At 47.2% G+C, this 17634-nt stretch overlaps 3 protein-coding genes across 7 annotated transcripts; 1 reads left to right on the top strand and 2 right to left on the bottom strand.

Annotated features, from left to right (window-relative positions):
- Positions 1 to 121: 121 nt before the first annotated feature.
- Positions 122 to 10648, bottom strand: LOC143895508 (uncharacterized). Of its 3 annotated transcripts, XM_077402680.1 has the most exons (8): positions 10008 to 10648; positions 9030 to 9142; positions 5623 to 5859; positions 5125 to 5369; positions 4860 to 5031; positions 4508 to 4746; positions 3896 to 4317; positions 122 to 3715 (listed from the first exon to the last, which is right to left on the bottom strand). In XM_077402680.1, the coding sequence occupies exons 1-8, from the start codon at positions 10141 to 10143 to the stop codon at positions 669 to 671; spliced, it is 4611 nt and encodes a 1536-aa protein (XP_077258806.1). In that variant the 5' UTR covers positions 10144 to 10648; the 3' UTR covers positions 122 to 668. The 3 variants fall into 3 exon arrangements, with proteins under 3 accessions (XP_077258806.1, XP_077258805.1, XP_077258807.1); XM_077402679.1 differs by having other exon boundaries at positions 122 to 4317; XM_077402681.1 differs by lacking the exons at positions 9030 to 9142; positions 10008 to 10648 and adding an exon at positions 6004 to 6935 and having other exon boundaries at positions 122 to 4317.
- Positions 10649 to 11387: 739 nt separating this feature from the next.
- Positions 11388 to 14506, bottom strand: LOC143895516 (ileal sodium/bile acid cotransporter-like). 3 transcript variants are annotated; one of them, XM_077402705.1, is made up of 9 exons: positions 14364 to 14506; positions 13943 to 13992; positions 13560 to 13859; positions 13279 to 13497; positions 12827 to 13001; positions 12491 to 12753; positions 12220 to 12406; positions 11941 to 12149; positions 11388 to 11864 (listed from the first exon to the last, which is right to left on the bottom strand). In XM_077402705.1, exons 3-8 carry the CDS (start codon positions 13854 to 13856, stop codon positions 11944 to 11946), a joined length of 1347 nt encoding a protein of 448 aa, XP_077258831.1. In that variant the 5' UTR covers positions 13857 to 13859; positions 13943 to 13992; positions 14364 to 14506; the 3' UTR covers positions 11388 to 11864; positions 11941 to 11943. The 3 variants fall into 3 exon arrangements, with proteins under 3 accessions (XP_077258831.1, XP_077258832.1, XP_077258833.1); XM_077402706.1 differs by having other exon boundaries at positions 14222 to 14364; XM_077402707.1 differs by lacking the exon at positions 14364 to 14506 and adding an exon at positions 14078 to 14162.
- Positions 14507 to 15059: 553 nt separating this feature from the next.
- On the top strand, positions 15060 to 17260 carry LOC143895518 (transmembrane emp24 domain-containing protein 1). Its single transcript, XM_077402709.1, has 4 exons — positions 15060 to 15379; positions 15933 to 16129; positions 16227 to 16293; positions 16540 to 17260. Exons 1-4 carry the CDS (start codon positions 15176 to 15178, stop codon positions 16768 to 16770), a joined length of 699 nt encoding a protein of 232 aa, XP_077258835.1. The 5' UTR covers positions 15060 to 15175; the 3' UTR covers positions 16771 to 17260.
- The last annotated feature ends 374 nt before the right edge of the window (positions 17261 to 17634 follow it).

Here is a 17634-nt window from a genome sequence, read left to right as displayed (position 1 = left end):
TCTGCTTGAAATAATGTCGTTGGATATACTGGGAAATCGAAAATATAGATTATTACCTTCAATAATATACACGATATATAACAGAAATGTGTGTATGTGTTTCTGTATGTATGTGTATGTGTGGTATGTATGTATGTGATTACAACGTTATAAAGCTGTATGCAGTCTTGCGTACTCTAAAATGTAATATACTCTAAATAGAAATATAATCCTCAATCGTGATCTGAATGAAACGACTGTTATTAAAAGTGGTACACAATTTTCGTTTGCATAAAATGACGGAAGAGAAAAAAGCAATAAAAAAAATGAGGAACGTGGTACTAGTAAAAAAAAGATGTAACTGCTCCGTCTCTGAGAACACAACGACCGCATCTAAAGAATGTACACAGCGGGACATACCGGGTGGGGAGTGTTAAAACTAACCACCTGAAAGAACGTCACTAAGTAGAATGGTATCACTAAAGAGAGAGAAAGATATATATATGTATGTATGTATGTATAATACTATGATGTTAAATACTATTCTACGTACACAAATAATATTTTTATACACAATGTACACTGTGGCGGAATGAGATATCGGATCGCGAGATCGATAACTGACCACCATCGTTGAAATATAAGCCGAAGCGCAGCCTCTTTCTTCCGCGTCTCCGTTCTCCAGGTTTTCAGCTGCTCTTCAACCACCGGCCGAAGTGTCCGCGGCCGGACTTGACGCGTTTCCTCGGCGGTTTGGGGTTCGATCGCGGCGAGCCGCCGGAACTTCTCAACCGCCGGTTGCTCGCCACCGTCACCGTCGACAATATATTGTGATCCATGTCCACTTGATCGTCGAGCTTCATCATCCGTACGACCGGCTGGAACTCGATGCTCGAACGACGCTGCTCGAGCTCGGTGGACGATATTATCGACGGACTGACGCGTTCCGACAATTGGTCTATCGTCGGATCGGACGACTCCTGGATGTTGTCCGACGACGAGATGGCTTCGCTTTTGCGCTTCACGCTGCCCCGCACCCCGGTACCTGGTGGCTGTTTCTTGTTACACGACGTAATACTCAAGTAGGCATCCTTTTTACAATTCTCGACCTCGTATATCATCCCGACGCGATCAGGCGACGATAGATTAACGTTGTTGCGGGTAACGGCCGTTCTCGGTTGACGTTTTCTCGAGTAGATCCGTTTCCGCGAGCCTATCCGACCACGCCTCGTCGCGGCGAACACGATACCGTGACGACGTTTCAACAATTCCCCCGTGTCGGACGAGTTCTCCTCGCAGTTGCCGCCGCGCAGCTGCCGCTTCGGCGATAACTCGGAACTAGAATTGTGGTGTTTCTTAGGAACTATACCGGTCTCCTCCTTTTTACACTGCAACTGTACATTATTCTGATTCTCGATTTCCGTGTCCCGCGGCTCGCAGCCATCGGCGTTGGTGACGGTGACGTCGCGCTGCCGTTGCTTCCTGATGGGCGATGACTTCGCGACCAAGTTCTCGGCGATCGCGTTGACATCTTTCCTGCCGAACAGGTTCTTCTGGTTCTCGTGATTCTCATCGTTGCCCGAATCGTTCTCCACGACCTCCTCAATCTCCGACAGGGGAGATTTTTTACATGGATAATCTTTGTTCGACAGATGAGTCTTATTCGTCCCATCGTCGCACGCATTTTCCGAGACGGACTCTATGTAGTTATCCGTACACACCGATAGGCCCGTGTTGTCGTTGCTGGTAGCCTCTACACTTCTGTTTCTCTTCCCGGGCGCCTCGTGATACGATTTGTGCGACGTGGTGCAGGTTTCCAACGAAGCGTCATCGTTGCTTTTCTGATTGACACCCAGTCGTTCTGCAGCCGTCGGCAACGTGATGTTCGACGCCCGAGCGTCAGCTCCCTCCGGCAACCTGGCGGCCGTGTCCAGCGTGCGACGTCCGGCAAAACCGCCATCGGAATGGAGTCTCTTCTCCGCCAACGATTCCCGGTCGCAGTCCGCCAAGATCTTGCTGTTCGCTTGTATTTTTTTCTTCATCTTGTTGCCAACTGGCCAGCCGGTCCGATTTTTTCTTCGTTTCCGTCGTTTCAGCGGAATGTCCGCGCTTGCCTCGCCACATTCCGAACTAGCGCACGACGAGTTGTTCTCCAGACAGTTGGCGATGTCCTGACAGTTGTCGAGCAACTCCAATAGATTCGGTGGTGCGCCCTTCGGCAAGTTCGTATCACAAAAACCATCCCGCGCCAAATCCAAATCGGGCTCGAACGAATCGTCCAACTCGGTCATATTTTTTGCGCTCAACATCTCATCGATCGTCTTCGCCATCTCTTTTATCTCCTCGTCCACGTCCAATTTGAGATCTGGCTTTTGTTCGAGCTTGGGGGTGTTCACGCGCGATTTGACGGGCGGCGACTCTTCTATCGTAGGTAGAGTCGACGACTGCTGTTCCCTTTTGCGGATTATGGTGGACATAATAGCTAACGTGGACGCGTGACAACGCGGGCTCTTCCTCGGCGAACGTCCCATGGAACCTACACCGCGACCGCGGCCTCTTCTCCTGCCGCTGTCGATTCTGCTCTGTGCCTTCAACAGCGTCTCGTGGAAGTTCTCGATCTCGTACGGCAGGAGAAAAGGCTTCGTCGCGTCGCACTCGCTAAAGCAATGCCAAAACTCGGCGCCCGTGTCCTGACGTTGATACGTTTGATACCACGGCTCGGATTTAGGTACCGACTCGAAGGAGAACTGCATCTTCTCGATCTCTGCCGACGGCTTGGACGGATAAATTTTCTCGACAACGTTTTCGGCTCGCAGCTTGCAATCTTCCGGTTCGTGTGCCGATTTCTTCGTCGTTCCGTGTTCCCTACCGCCATCCACGGCAGTGTCCTTGATACCGGTCAACGGAGCCTGGTACCTTAGCCTGCTGCCAGGCGTCTCGAACTTGTAGTAGTCGGTATTGTCCTTGATGAACGCCTCGGCCTGCGTACGTCTTCTCTTCCTTGCTCTGCCCAGGTGCACGGAATCCTGCGAGTCCTCTTCGATAATCTCCCGCTTAATGGGACTGGAATTTAACGACGAATTCGGCGACACGGATGAATTGGCATTCTCGTTGGCCTCGCTGTCCGTCTCTCTCGGCAGCACGCTACTTTGCTCACCATCGCTGGTTTGCTCGCTGGAATCGTCTCGTTTTGGCTCGCCGAACATAAAGGACTCCGCCTCGTCGCTCAACAATGACAATTCCGATTTCCTCACGCGTTTAAACCGCACTACCACTGGCTTCTCGTTCGACGGCGCCTCCTTCTTCTCCTCGTCCTCGCCATCTTTCGACGCCGCGTGCAGCGAATTGCCGCCTGGCACCGCACTCGATCGCAGCTTATTGCCCAACACTTCCACTTTGTAGTAGGCACGATTGTCCTCTATCAAACGTTCTTCCACCGATAGTCGATGTCGATATCGACCTCTAATACTTCTGCCGCCCCTCCGATTCACGCGCGGATGCTTAGGCTTCGCGTGCCGAGTATTCTCTCCTTGCGACACTTTCAAGTCCCTCCGTTCACTCTTGTCGTTATGCCCGTTGCAAACGATCTCGTTCGCGTCGCTCAACGAAAATTTTCTCGGATCTATCGTCACCTTGTCCGCTTGCAACGCACAATTGTCTCTCTGAAACGGATCGTCTTTGCAACTTCCCACAATGTAACTATCGTCGACTACGTCGACTTCTTTCGCCGCGCACTCTAAAATACCCGCGTTTTCATCACCGTTACATTCGTTCTTGTTATCGAGATAATCTGGATCCTCCGATACGCGACGCGAATTTATAATGCCATTTTGCGCATTTCTATGTACGATCATCATCGATTGCAACTTTGGTGGATCCAGATTACCGCGCTTATTATCGATATTATCTTCCTTACTGTTGCAAAACTCGATATTGTTCGAGAAAGGTCTGAGTTTGTAGTCTTCCCGCTTGGGTCCCTTCAGGATATCCTCCGTGTATTTCTCGTCCGGGTCATCCTCCTCGATCCAGATAGTACCTTTCGAGCGCTTCTTGATGGTAAAACCGTCCAATTTGTCATACAATTTCTCGCTCTTGTCGACTTCGTGCCACGGACTGCCCTTTGACCTGAGGAGATGCCCGCTCTCGTGTTTCGTACGAGTACGCAGATTATGCGGCGAGCTTAACTTTAGATTAAGGTTCCTGCGCGCACCATTCACCATTTTTATATCCTCAACGGTGAAGTTACTTAAAGTCTTGGCGTTCTCGTTAACTTTCTCCTCGGGCAGTACTACGTTACGAAGATTGCCATCTCCATTGGGGAATAAGTCACAGTCTTTCCTACGAAACAACGGACAGAAATAAATCGAATTGGCAAATGCGCGAAATGCTCCAACGATAATTTTTTACACATGGATATCGTATCGACACGAACGAGGATAACTTCTATATTCAACAAATATTAAATATCGATGAAATTAAAGAAGAGAATATTATACGCGCGTATAAGATTTTACTTTCGAATACTTACCCAATATTTGATGTGTTTAATTTTAAGAACGCCTCCACGTTGGCGCCTCCGTTGATCAACGTATCCAACGACAAAAAATTGTCATCGTTCCCCACAAAGTTCAGATGCTGCTCGCTTTGCACATGCTTCGACAAATCGTCATAATGAACACGACAAATTTCGCAATAGCCAGCGACCAGCTGTTCCGTTCTGCGGGCACGCGCAGCGGTGGCACGGGGTCTCCGAGTCATTTCTTTACCCTGTCCATTCGAAAAAAAATTGCCCATGACCTTCTTAACGTAAAAATTCGATTAAATATTTTTACTTGCTCATCATCAATACGCTATGTTTTATATAGTAGCGAATGATGCACCTCCGCTTTATTTATAGATTCAATATCCCTCTTATTCTCCTTGACCTCTTTGTTCGTCAATTTGCCTTCTCGTTTCTCCCGCTTCTTTGCGTCGAAAGGACACGAACCAGGATCACCGTCGAAGTTTAACGTGGGCCACGACGATAATTCCAGGAACACTGGTCTGGCAGCTCTATAAATAGGAACGTAACACGGGAGATAATTTCACAAGTGGACAGACGTACGCGAAATTAGAACGCTGCGTAACATCACCAACGACGATTACCTGTGGATAGAGTCAAATTTCACGTACGGTCTTTTCAAATGCTTGACTTTCGTCGAGCTACGTCGATCGATTTGTTTCAAGTTAGAAGTATTCTTGATAGATTCGTAGATCTTGTCGAGCCAAGTCTGAAACTTATCCGTCGTCCAGATAGGAATTCCCCAACTGTGGGCGTTGTTTAGCGGATCCACGAAACACTGTTGCGGTTGCGTCAGAGCACGTTCCAACATTGCATCCACCCGCGATTTCTATCGAGTTAGATACATAAAACAATTTCGAAATTGTACCGTCGCGTTACCGATTTGCAAATCTACTATTACGTTACACAAATGTTTTTTCTTTCGCAAAAGACAAGGGAATATCGAGAGGATGCACAGGAACAAAGCGACAGATATAACAACATTGATTTCTCAATCGCGATATCAACAGCGCCGAACACGGTTTCTACGCGATACGTCGCAAGCTCGACGCGACTCGTTCACTTTCATCTTTCCTACTTACAGATCTTTGGGTAGTTTGACCCCGCGGAGTAGACGTGGACGAGGGGCATTCAGAACTCAATAACGGCGTCGGGGGTGTAGGAGTCGGAACTTCGACGCTTCTCAGGCAGCGAGGTCCTCCACTGCCACCACTGACGCCGCAAGCCCATCTATGTATCTCGAAGTTTGCGTGACCTGCCTTATCTACTCTATCACTGGCTACGAGATTCACGCTGCGCACCAGAAACAATTCGACCTCCTAGAAACAAAGGACAGCAAGTTGAAAGAACGGTCGGACAAGGGGAAAAAAATGCAAAGCTGGCGAAAGGCAGAGAGGTGAGCGCGCACACGCGCACACAAGCGTACGACACAAGTGATCGACCAACGTATCAAGATCGCATACTTTCCGAGCGAAACGCGGGACAAAGGAGACCTTCGCGAGCAGTCGCGAGTGTGCGCGTGCGACAGAGACGGTCCGACTTTCGAGGAAGTTTATCGTTCGCGCAACGAGCAAAACGTCGCCGTCGCGCGCGGCGCGCGACGTACCAACGGCGCACACGTACGTGGGTTGGCTCACATCGCGTTACGCTGACGTCAAGTGATTTCGCGGCTTTCTTTGAGCGTCCGCGGCGGTGACGGTGACGACCTGACGACAACGGAGGCCGACCGTTACGCCGAGGAAGGCGGCGCGCGCGTGCCGTCACGACCGGACGTCTTCGCGTAGCGGACGCCGCGACTCGCCACCCGCGACCGGTCGCATAGCGTTGTTCTAATAATACGACGCGGCGCGTCGGCCGCCAGCCGTCCCTCGTCCAAGGCACCGGGAGGTAGACGCGAGGAGACAACACGTGGAGCGCGGCGGCCCCCGGCCCCGGCGCGGCGCATCCGAGAGTCGGGCGAGGACCGAGGACGCGTCCTCGAAAGTCACGAGCGACCGCTCTCCGCTCCGCTCCGCTTCGCTTCGGCGGCGGCTCGCCGATTATCGCGGCGCGACCCTACGCCGGGCACGTCTCGGCGAGACGCGACAAAGCGACGTTCGAGGAGGAGAAGACGGGAGCGCGGCCGGGCGGAACGAGCCACGGGAACACGGGACACGGGACACGGGACGCGACCGCGACGCGACGCGCGACGCCACTCCACTCGCGCTCGCTGCGACTGCTCAGACTGCTGAGCGCTGAGCGCTGGCCCCCGCGGCGGACAACTGTCACGCACAAAATGGCTATTCGTCGTTAGCAGCTTGGCACGGGGGCCTGGAGACGGCGCGCGCGTCCGCTCCTCTCGCGCCCGACGCCCGACGTCGACGGCGAGGACACGCGCGCGACTCCCGTCCCGTCCGTTCGCGTCGCCCTCGCCGTGGCTCTGCTTTTCGAAATTTTCGCGCACGGCGCACACCCGCCCCGCGCGCACCGTACGGCAGATATAAATTTCTCGCGGCGCGCGGGTGCAGATGGCGCGACGCGCGCCGGTTGCTCGCGATTTGTTTGTCAACAGACAACGACGACGGATCTCCGCTGCTCCGATTCGACGCTCGACGCACGCCGCGGTTCGACATCCGTGGTATCCGCTCCGCGCCGCGAGGACGTGGCTCGTTCGTCCGGTTAAACCGCTGCAAGTTAAGGCGGTAAAAAACCGATACGGAGCTCGTAAATGCGTAATGTCAAGCGAGACGTATCGTTGCATCGATTAAAAAATATTCCGGCACGTTTAGAGCGCGCACGAAATTTAGTCACGCGTCTCTAGAGCGCGTTATATTGACCGCGAAATCTCTACTTTTAGACAATTTTCTACTCGTTGTCAGATATTACGCCGCTAAACAACCGACCCGCATCCGGCGCGACGCGCAAATTTTTCGCCTCGCAATATCGCTTCCCGGTATTTTCTTTTCTTTTTTTCTTCCGCCCTCCCCCCCCTTTTCGAAGTCGCGAGTTTCGCGGACCGCTCCGAAGATGGCGCGGGACGCGAGAGGCTCGCCGCGGCGGGAATCGTTCGTCGACGGAAAAATCGTTCGATCGGGGTCGCGTCCGCCGTGGCGCGCGCGGCTCACGAGACGGTGAATACGTCGCGCGTTCGTCGTCGCTAAAGCGGCGCAAACGTTGCCGAGAGCGGCTCGAATTTAGGGCGTAGCCCCCGCGCGGCGAGAAGAACCACGGTACGGTCGGCGCGGACGCACGGGAAAACCCGCTTCCTCGCGCGCAAAGCTCGGGTCAGTCCGATAGAGCGTCGAATCGTCAGTCCCTCTTTTTTCCTAGCTCCGCGCGCTCCGAACCTTCCGAGCAAGACGAGCATCGCCTCCGGAGAAAAAGATAAAAAAAAGGAGGAAGAGGGGGGGACTGGGAAGATGGTTGGAGACAACTCAGCGCGAGTCGCGCGGATCGAGGACGAGCGCGGCGCGAGTAGGCTATAATGTTTTATGGAAAACTGTTTCGGTACCGTTTGTGGAAAGACATTTTTTATCTCGGTAGAATATTTATGTAGCGATATACCCCGTGTATGATATACGTACGTCTTAAAAATGGTACGTGTGAATCGAAGCGTCGTCAGGATCGCGAGGAATTGATCGAACGTGCGTCAAACCGAGGAGAAATTATAGCGCAGCTTCGGTGTAACAAACGTATTTTTTTTTTTTTTTTTTTTCGATTGGAGATTGCCGTTGCGCATTGGCTCGCGACCCAGTTACAAAATAGAAGCGAAAATAAAACGGCAATCGCGACTATCTCTCGAAGCAAAGTTAAAACGGTCGTCCACCGGCAGTTTCCTTTAATATAAATATTCTTTGGCGCAATACATATCAATTCCATTACCGCACACATATACGATAGAGGAATAAAACGACTTCCTTTCGGTTGTCGAAGATACCGACGAACGCGCGATCTCAATCCAGTTTTCCATCGGAGGACGAATGACCCAGTCCGCGAGCGGAATTTTTCGGGACCGAGTTTGCCGCGTTCCGGCAGTTCGATAATCGCGCGCGTACTCGCGAGCGCGAGCGATGTCGCGTGGCAACGAGGTCGATTTGAATGGCCGGAGAGCGCATCGGTCGCGAGAGACGGACGGAGATTCGAATTTTTTTCCTTTTTCGTGCGCGCCCGCGCGAACGTTTATATACGTACGTGTATGCGTGTGCGTGTGCGCGCGCTCTCCGTAGGGGAGCGAGCGGGCGTTACGTCGAAGCGGCCATAGGCATAGCGATCGAAAATGGCGGGAAGAGAAGAACAGAGGGGGGAGGGGGAGGAGGGAGAGAAGAGAGAAAGAGGCAGGTAGAGAAAGTGAGAGGGGGGCTCGCACACTCGCCCGAAATACACCAAAACGCTCTGACAAATCGATAAGCGGCGAGCGGCGAGAAACGAAGCGGGAAACGCGGGTTCCGGGCTGCGGCCCGCTCTGTATAAACGCAGCGTCGCGCGAGCGAGGAGACGAGATGCAACTCACACCACCCAACTCCCTGATCTGTGCCTCTAGCTTGGCCGCAACGGCATGGTTCTTTATGTCCAAATAGAACGACTTCTCTCCCAAAGGTTGCGGGCCCCTTCGTATACGAATATCTACAAAAGAAGTTTTAAAAACCTTACTTTTTTATTTTTGCACGCTGCGATCGGTGGTGGGCAACGATCGTTCGTCGCACCTACCGTGCGTAGGCGCGACGAGGCGTGACAAAGCTATTCGATTGCCGATCCCGAATGAATCGATTGACGATAGGTGTTAAGGTGTATAATATCATCGGAAAGGTTTTTCTCTTTTTCGCGGACTCGCATACTTTTTTCTTTTTTTTTTCTTTTCCCGACGAACGCGTCACGGGGGAGACCGGGAGAGCATTCGCGCTTATCGTATCGTATCTCAGCTGCTGTCTCGCATTCGTACCAACCGCTGTACAAATCACATGATACAGACAAATTGGTGCGGCCTCTAATCAAGCAATAATAACAGTCTTGTTACTCACATCCAGAGAACGTATTACGAGACGGGATATACGAAACGAATCGTCATTAGTATTTGGACTGTACAGCGAAGGGAACGCTGGTGATCGTTCGGAGTACTCGTTCCATCATCGGCGAAGATTTCGCTATTCGCACGTGGCGTCCAAGCTAACACGGATTCGGAAGGCATCTCGATCTTCTGTAAAACAACTCGAGTTTCTCAGTGACAGTACATATGTATACAACGATCGTCTCTTCGCCGAAGATACTCCGAGCACTCTCAGGGATCACTGATCGCTCCCTCGGCATATGTTTATGCATGTGTGTGCGTGTGTGCGCGTGTGTGCGCGCGTGTGCGTGTGTACGCGTGTATGTGGGTAGAGAGAGAGAGAGCGCGTCAAACACAAACCGAGCAAACGTCTCTACGCAGTGTCCATTAACGGCCGGCGCGGGTTATTACGCGATGCGGGAATTACGCGGTCGAAAGGCCTACCTGGCGTTTGTCCGGTTTGTCGCGGATCGAACTTGTTCTCTCTCGACGGCTGTCCGAGTTGCTGCTGCTGTTGTTGTTGCTGCTGCTGCTGCTGCTGCTGCTGCTGCTGGTATTGGTGCTTGGACGGCGATACCATTCCTAAGCGATGATGATGCAGCACCGCGCGACGTACCGCAACGACGTTATCCCTGACTCACTTTTGTCCCTCGTCCTCGTCGTCGTCGGCGGCAACGGCGGCGGCGCACTTCCCATCCTCGTCGACACGCCGAGTAACGTCGCAGAGGCGCGGTCGCATGCTCCGCTCCGTCCCTCGCTCGTTTTTCTCACTCTCCTCTCTCTCTCTCTCTTTCTCTCCCTACCTCTTTTACTCTTTCTCTCTTTCGTTCTCGTTTGCGGGAATGCGCGCGTCACAATCGTGGCACCTAGGCCAGGAATACGCTTGATCCCGGATACCGATCTGCGCGTCGTCGGCAGACGTGATCAGATCGCATCTTCGGTCAACGGAAAACCGCAAAAGTCCGAATCACTCGCGCACGCTTCGCACCACCGAGTCTCTTCGAACTCGGACCTCGGCTGGCTCGGGTCTCGGGTGGGTGTAAACTGAAATCACACGCACCGCACTGAAGTTAGCGACAAGAACGGGCGGCGACGGAGCAAGCGCAGGGCGGCCAACATCACCGCGCGCTCGATCGCCGCGACGCCCGTGGCGAGTGGCGAGTGGCGAGTTCGAGGGGGCGAGTGTTTGTTGTCAGAGAGAACTGACTCGGGTGCACACCAGCGTCGTTCTGTCCTTGTTCAACTTTTATAGCGTTTTTCACTGGCAGAGCCGGTGCGCACTCAGTGCACATTAAAGCCGTCGTACACAAACCAACGTAAAGTGTATGTTTAATATAATCGGGTTAAATCATGAAATCCTCAATATTCTTTATTGCACTATTTGGTAAAATATGTACTGAGTATTTTATCAGTCGAAATATTTGCATTTTACTTTAAATATTAGAGACTTAAATCAGTGTACAACGGCTTTAATGTGCACTGAGTGCGCACCAGTTCTGCCAGTGAAAAACGCTATTAGTGAATAACAAAGGTAGAACGACGCGGTGTGCACCCGAGTAAAGTTTTCGAACGCAGCCCTGGCCGAGTAAACGTTGCTATATTCAGCTTGTCGGACGATGGCGCTGATACCGATGGGCGCGAACTTTTGAAATAGATTTCTCTCCACTAACGAGAGAGAGATATATATTTTCTCAATCTGTTTTCGTTGAAATTTACACGTTTAACGGTGTATTTTGAATTAAAACTTTCGCTTCTATACAAATTCTGCCTTTAAAAAAACCTAGTCTTCCATCGGATAATTCAGTCAGGTAATAAAAGATAAGCTTAGAAAAGTACGCGTTTTTAATTTTTTTCCGCATTAAAAAATAAAATATATAAATGTAGACAAGATTTTCAATACTTATAAAATATTTAACAAATATTTTTGTTCGCTAACAACCGTTCCTCGCTGTATCCAAATAAATCGTAATACATTATAATACTATTATAATTAATAAGTATCATCGGCGTAAAAAATACTTCTCAACGATCTCACCAACGGTACTGTTGCAACGGTATTGTTCGACAGTAACGGTAGACATAGACATTTTTATATATAATTATATGATACGATCCACAACCATCCTATCCTTACTAAAATTTAGATTTTTAACATCGATATGTAAAATATATAAAAAATATATATATAGTTCTTCCTTATGTGTCATTAATGCAGATCCAAGATACCGTTAGCCGCGTTCAACGGAACACGTGCCGAGTTGTCTCGTCAACTGTCTTATTCTACGTTGATTTATGTTGGTTCTAAAAAGTAAGAATTAAAAAATTAATAATTACCGACGTTCAATCGCTACTGAACGATTTGTTCTGTTGAACGCACCCATTATTCTGAGTTTGCGCGATCAATCAATCTAGATTCATTTAACTGCGCGATGGTAGAAATATCCGTTTGTTGGAGCTTTTCTAATGACGGAACGGGATCTAATGTTACTTTTGCTTTTGTTTTCTGTCTGTATCGATAAATCAATTTTATTATAAATAGAATTGTTAATGGTACTGGCGTCATCGTCGCAGTAGCTACAGGAACCACTAAAAAAGAAAACATTTTGTTAGACGATTGAAGTAGTACGCACATATATGTGTATTCGTATAGACTCACCAGTAGTTAGGTCGTCAGAGGGTGGCTTCAATGTAAATCGTAACAAAAAGATGGCCACGCCCGTGTTTTGAATGCCAGTTTCAATAGCAATCGCCCGTATGTCAGCTTGAGATTGTTTGCAGATATACGCTATTGTAAAGCCAAACGTAAAGCCCAACCAAGGTAGACTCATTCCCGCAATTATAATCTGAGATTAAAAAAAAAATGAAATAAAATTACATTCTTATGTCTCTTTCATAAATTTCTAATTGTAAGAAAGATGTGGACTTACCTCCCACGAAAACAATTTGAATATATATAGATTAGTCGTGATAGCGAATATAATGATGAATAAAATTAAGACCATGGAGAAAAGTTTCATTATTCGGACCAATATCTTCGACACCCTTGGAAACTTTTTTTGAATGAAAAATCCTATGGCCAGTGGAATTATGAGACCGATGACGAACGTGCCGATGTGACGATAGGGAACTGCAATTTCTCCCTGTGCGAAAATATATCTGCCCAACGTAAAGACCCAGAATGGCATCGTTCCTATGAAGAGTAACACAAAATTTTATGGAATATCATATACGAGAAATGTTTTCGCGTCGTATATTTTACTTACCAAATGCAGCAGCGGTGCATATAGTGGTCATGGTGATTGAAAGATTTAGATTGCCATCAAGTAGCAGTGTCCACATGTTGGAAGCGCCACCGCTTGGACTTATTCCTGTGAAGAACATGCCTATCTGCAGTTCTGGACGATCGGGAAATAAAAGACGTCCAATGAGAAAACTTAACTGGAAACAACATAAAATTAGGATCGCCAGAAATCTGATTGGCAAAAAAGCACGCGAAATACAAAGTACAATATATCTATACAAGGTGACTGACAACAGGTGTAACACTGATCACGAGTCAGGTAAAAGAGGTTAAACTGAATACGGGAAAGTCCTTTGTCGATCGGTGCAGATCTTGGTCGTGAAAATCGCAAAACGGTAAAGGACTTTTTACACCCGTTATTAGATACCCTGTGCGTATATCGCATCTAGTACGTTTACGGATAAGGAGATTTACCACTGGCATGATCAGAAACTGGCAGAAGAAACCTATGGCTGGACCTATCGGTCTTCTTAACGTATCGCGGCATACGCTCCAATCCATGGCACAGCCAAAATTAATATACAAGATGGATACGAGTGTTGCTACACTGGCAGTAAATATAGAGTCTATTGTGCGTTCCTCTCGCGTTACGGTAATAAGAGACACTTCCCGACTGTTTTCTGAAAAAATATCCTACAAAAAAGAGAAGCCCCTAAAAACATTGCAACAAAATTGAGCGTTCACTTGGCACTTACCGTCGTTTCTGCCAGAGTAAACGTTAATTTCGTCCTACCAAGAAATACGCCAGTGATATTTAAAACACCGTTGAAAGAAGTTTCGTTCGACGTTGTCACTTGGTAACTCGGTATCGCGATATGACGATCTGCGCTAACGGTCCACGCTTGTGGATTGGGCGAACTGACATTATGTATGCCGAACGGCACAGATATCACTTGATTCATATGTACGGTTATATCAGGTATAACGTCAGTGGTCCAAGCTGCTGCTCCTCCCAACAGCAAAATTCCTATCGCGTATACAGCACCTGCCATTCTCTGCGAAATAATAGAAAATAGATTAATTAATACATTTGTGTGTCTCAACTCACTCCTTAAAAAGAGATTTCGTTGACACTCACGGTTTGTCACCCAGCAATTATATCTTCTGCATCTAACATCCAGTACCAATCTGAAAGCAATATATCAAACTGATAAGGATATAAATAAAGTAAGCTGGCTGCTTTAACTATCATAAGATGTTTTTTTTCTCTTCCGCGAAAGAATTATTCCCGTGTCGGACAACGATAAGTGACTTTTGCAACAAAAAGCAGGGATCAAGTACATATATATATAGGTATATATATATATATATATATATATATATATATATATATATACGCGCGCACACACACGCGTACCGATGAATCCGTGCGTCTCAATAACACGTGTTCACCGTCGCGCGTACGCGCCAGTACGCGCATACACGCGCGATCAACAATGCGCGACTCTCCTCATTCGCAAACGACATCGGAGCCGCGATCGCGAAATAATATTACTTACGGGTCGATTGCATAATCGGCGAGGTGGACCGCGTGGTAGGGAGACGCGCACCACGCACAGCGCGCAGCATGCTCTACGTCGACGGTCGCGTGTCGCGTCCCGTGAAATCTGCGACTTCGAAACGCTAAATATACCGACCGCCGCCGGCGCCGGCGCCGGCGCCGGCTTTCTTACGTCCCGATTGGCAATCGTTGGACGCGCGATTATTATGCGACGCGACGCGGTAAGCACCGTGACGCGTGACGCGCCGGCTATTTCCGCCGAAATCGCAATGACATCCGCAAAATGTCGTCAAGCGATTCGCTCGCGGGCTCCTCAACGACGCTTTCCCGTACAAGCCTTTTTTGTTGCTTCAGCTTCAGCGTGCGCTTTGAGTTATATATGATATATCACCGACACCCCGATATAGCCAAATCTGCCGAGAACAAATTTCGAAAGTGTCTGCAAATTGTCGATGGAATGCTTTCGCTGCTGGCATTCTATCGAAATTATATTAATATAATGGCAGATTGACTGCAGAAACTGAGCAGAATCTGTCGTTTCGTAAATTTAAATGATGTAAAAAGATTTGACGTGAGAATTGCCTATCGGAGCATTCGGAGGAATGAGGAATCAGGAATCGGAGCACGAGTGTCTATTATTGCGATCGGTCACGTGGTCGATGACGTGCGTTACACATGCGCAATGCTGTTCTGCTTTGCTTCTAATCCGATCCCTCGATTCTCCACGTCTCCACCTCCACACTGGTGATCTCGGTGATCGGTGGCTGTACTGACTGTCGCCGACGTGATGCTGATGCTTATGCCGCTGCAATGTCCCTCCTCGTGCAGCTCGGCAGCGTGCTGTTCGGCGTGCTCTCCCTGATTCTGATCCTGATCGCGCGATCGGCCGATGGTTTCTCTTACGAGGACCTGCCCGCGGTCGCGATGGACTACAAGGTGCACATTGACGCCGGCAAGGAGGACTGTTACTTCCAATATGTAAACCCGGGCGCGACGTTCTACGTCAGTTTCCAGGTACCGTCGCCCAGATATCCGTCGAGTCCTAGAGCGAGCCATATTTCGGCCGATGAGAAATTCAGCACGATTGTATTGGGATACGGGACTCCCTCGGTTGACCATATGGTTACGTGGAGTTGGAGACGACTTTCTTTCGGGACATATTTTTCCGATGCACGATTGATTCGAAGGAGCACGCAACTTGTGCGCTTTGCTCCGACGGTTCATGCTGGTCGCAATACGTTTGCGAACTTCACGATCGTTTATCTTGCTGTAAAAAAATGGTGACACCTGCTCACCCATTTCCCAGAGGATGTATATATGTCTGTAATTTTGTGATGTAGAACTTGGGAATTGATAATCTTGATTGTACGTAAAGAATAATTTTATATATGACCGCAATATCAACAAGATTCTTTAAGAATTATCATCAAAAGTTGTTTAAAGGCTTTAATAACGGAGCAAGTGAACCGAAAAGAAAAACATATTACAAACGTTAGAATAGAAAATAATAAATGATATGTTGATACGTCAACGTTACACCGATTCAAGTAGCTTGTTTTGATTACAGGTTCTGCGTGGTGGGGACGGGAAAGCTGGTTTTGCGGTAAGAAATCCAGAAGGAGTTATAGTTTATCCTTATCAATGGCGCGCCAACGCTGATTATCAGGATCAATCGGCGAACGGTGGTTATTACAGCGTGTGTATCGATAATCAGTTTTCAAGATTTGCTGCGAAATTAGTCAATCTGTACATCACGGTGATCAGGTGAGACTCTTATGATTAATTTCGCAAAAATATATGCTGTATCAGAGAGAAATGTTAAAACATCTATTATTTTTTATCTTATTCATTGTTGTTACAGATACGACAAGTGGCAGAAATATACACAGGAATTAGAAGAACTGAATCTCTCCGTCGAGAACTTTACGGTATGTGTGTCGCGTGAGCTTCTCTGTAGGCGTTGCAATTACAAATATAAAAAGTATATTGTTTTGATAAACAATTTAAAAAATTACATATATTAATATATATATATATATATATATATATATATATATATATATGTATGTATAACATATACATATTGTAATATACAATACTAATATATAAAATATATGTTACATAACTATATATTATTATATCACTATTATAATTATGATTTATTTCTTTTTCAGAATACAATCGTGAATGTGGAGAAGAATATCAACGAAATGCTCCAAACTCAACATTGGAGCAGGGGTAGAGAGGCCAGGGATCTAAACCTGCTGTCGGACAATAACTCGTACGTACAGACTTGGTCAATCGCGCAGGTGCTTGTTATTACGTTGACGACTATGGTCCAAGTATATTTCGTTAGGAAGCTGTTCGACGTAAAACCATCTGGACATTCCAAGACACGTATTTAACGATGCATTGCAGATTGCGGTCAATTGTTTGCTCGATAAGAGCATCGTTCGATATGGGTTGTGATAAGCCCATTACATTAAATAATTAATACCGATTTATAGACAGTGGCACAAATTATAATGCGTAAATATCTCGATTAATGAATCTTTAATCATGATTTTGTATGTTTTATCAGTTTAATGTATACGTTTATACGTTATTTTTATGCCATTGTGCACATTCATGTGCAATGACTCTTCAGAGACTGTTTAAATGTTAAAAACACGATGAGATACAAGAAATTCAGGAATTTATATATGGAAAAATTTCTTATGAGTAATACAAATGTGTTTGGATGAAGATTAATCTCGTTCAAGTAAATAGAAACGTGCACTTTCAGTTCGTGAAAACGTAACGAAGTATTCACATCGATAATATTTTATATTTTCTATCGAAGTTAGCGTATTATTTACGTCAATATATATGTTAAACACACTATTTTTAATCATTTTTATAGAGTTTTATTTCAGAACATTTTCTTTTTTATTATCTATTAATAAAATTATATTAATAAAAATATAATTAATTATATTTATGAGTTGAGAGCACTTTTTATATATTATACAAGACTGCAATACGTATTTGTGAATATCACATGTTCAGTATCTCCGTATCTTTCATTTCAACTGATTTTTATTCATTTTTTAATTTCAAACATTCTTATACTAGACCAAGTCGAACATATTTAAAAATAAAGAAGTATATAAATGACGTTTATATTGTATTTGTATAAAAATAATAAATGACATACTTTTGTTACACATTCTCTCTTTTTTTCTCTCTTCACACCTTTATATACAATATATATGTAAAATAACTCCGCC

This window comes from Temnothorax americanus, unplaced genomic scaffold, assembly GCF_048541705.1.
Source record: "Temnothorax americanus isolate GAGA-0224 unplaced genomic scaffold, ASM4854170v1 Scaffold16, whole genome shotgun sequence".
Taxonomy (NCBI): domain Eukaryota; kingdom Metazoa; phylum Arthropoda; class Insecta; order Hymenoptera; family Formicidae; genus Temnothorax; species Temnothorax americanus.
The sequence above is the reverse complement of the archived record's forward strand: the minus strand, read 5'-3'. Positions and strand labels throughout refer to the sequence as shown.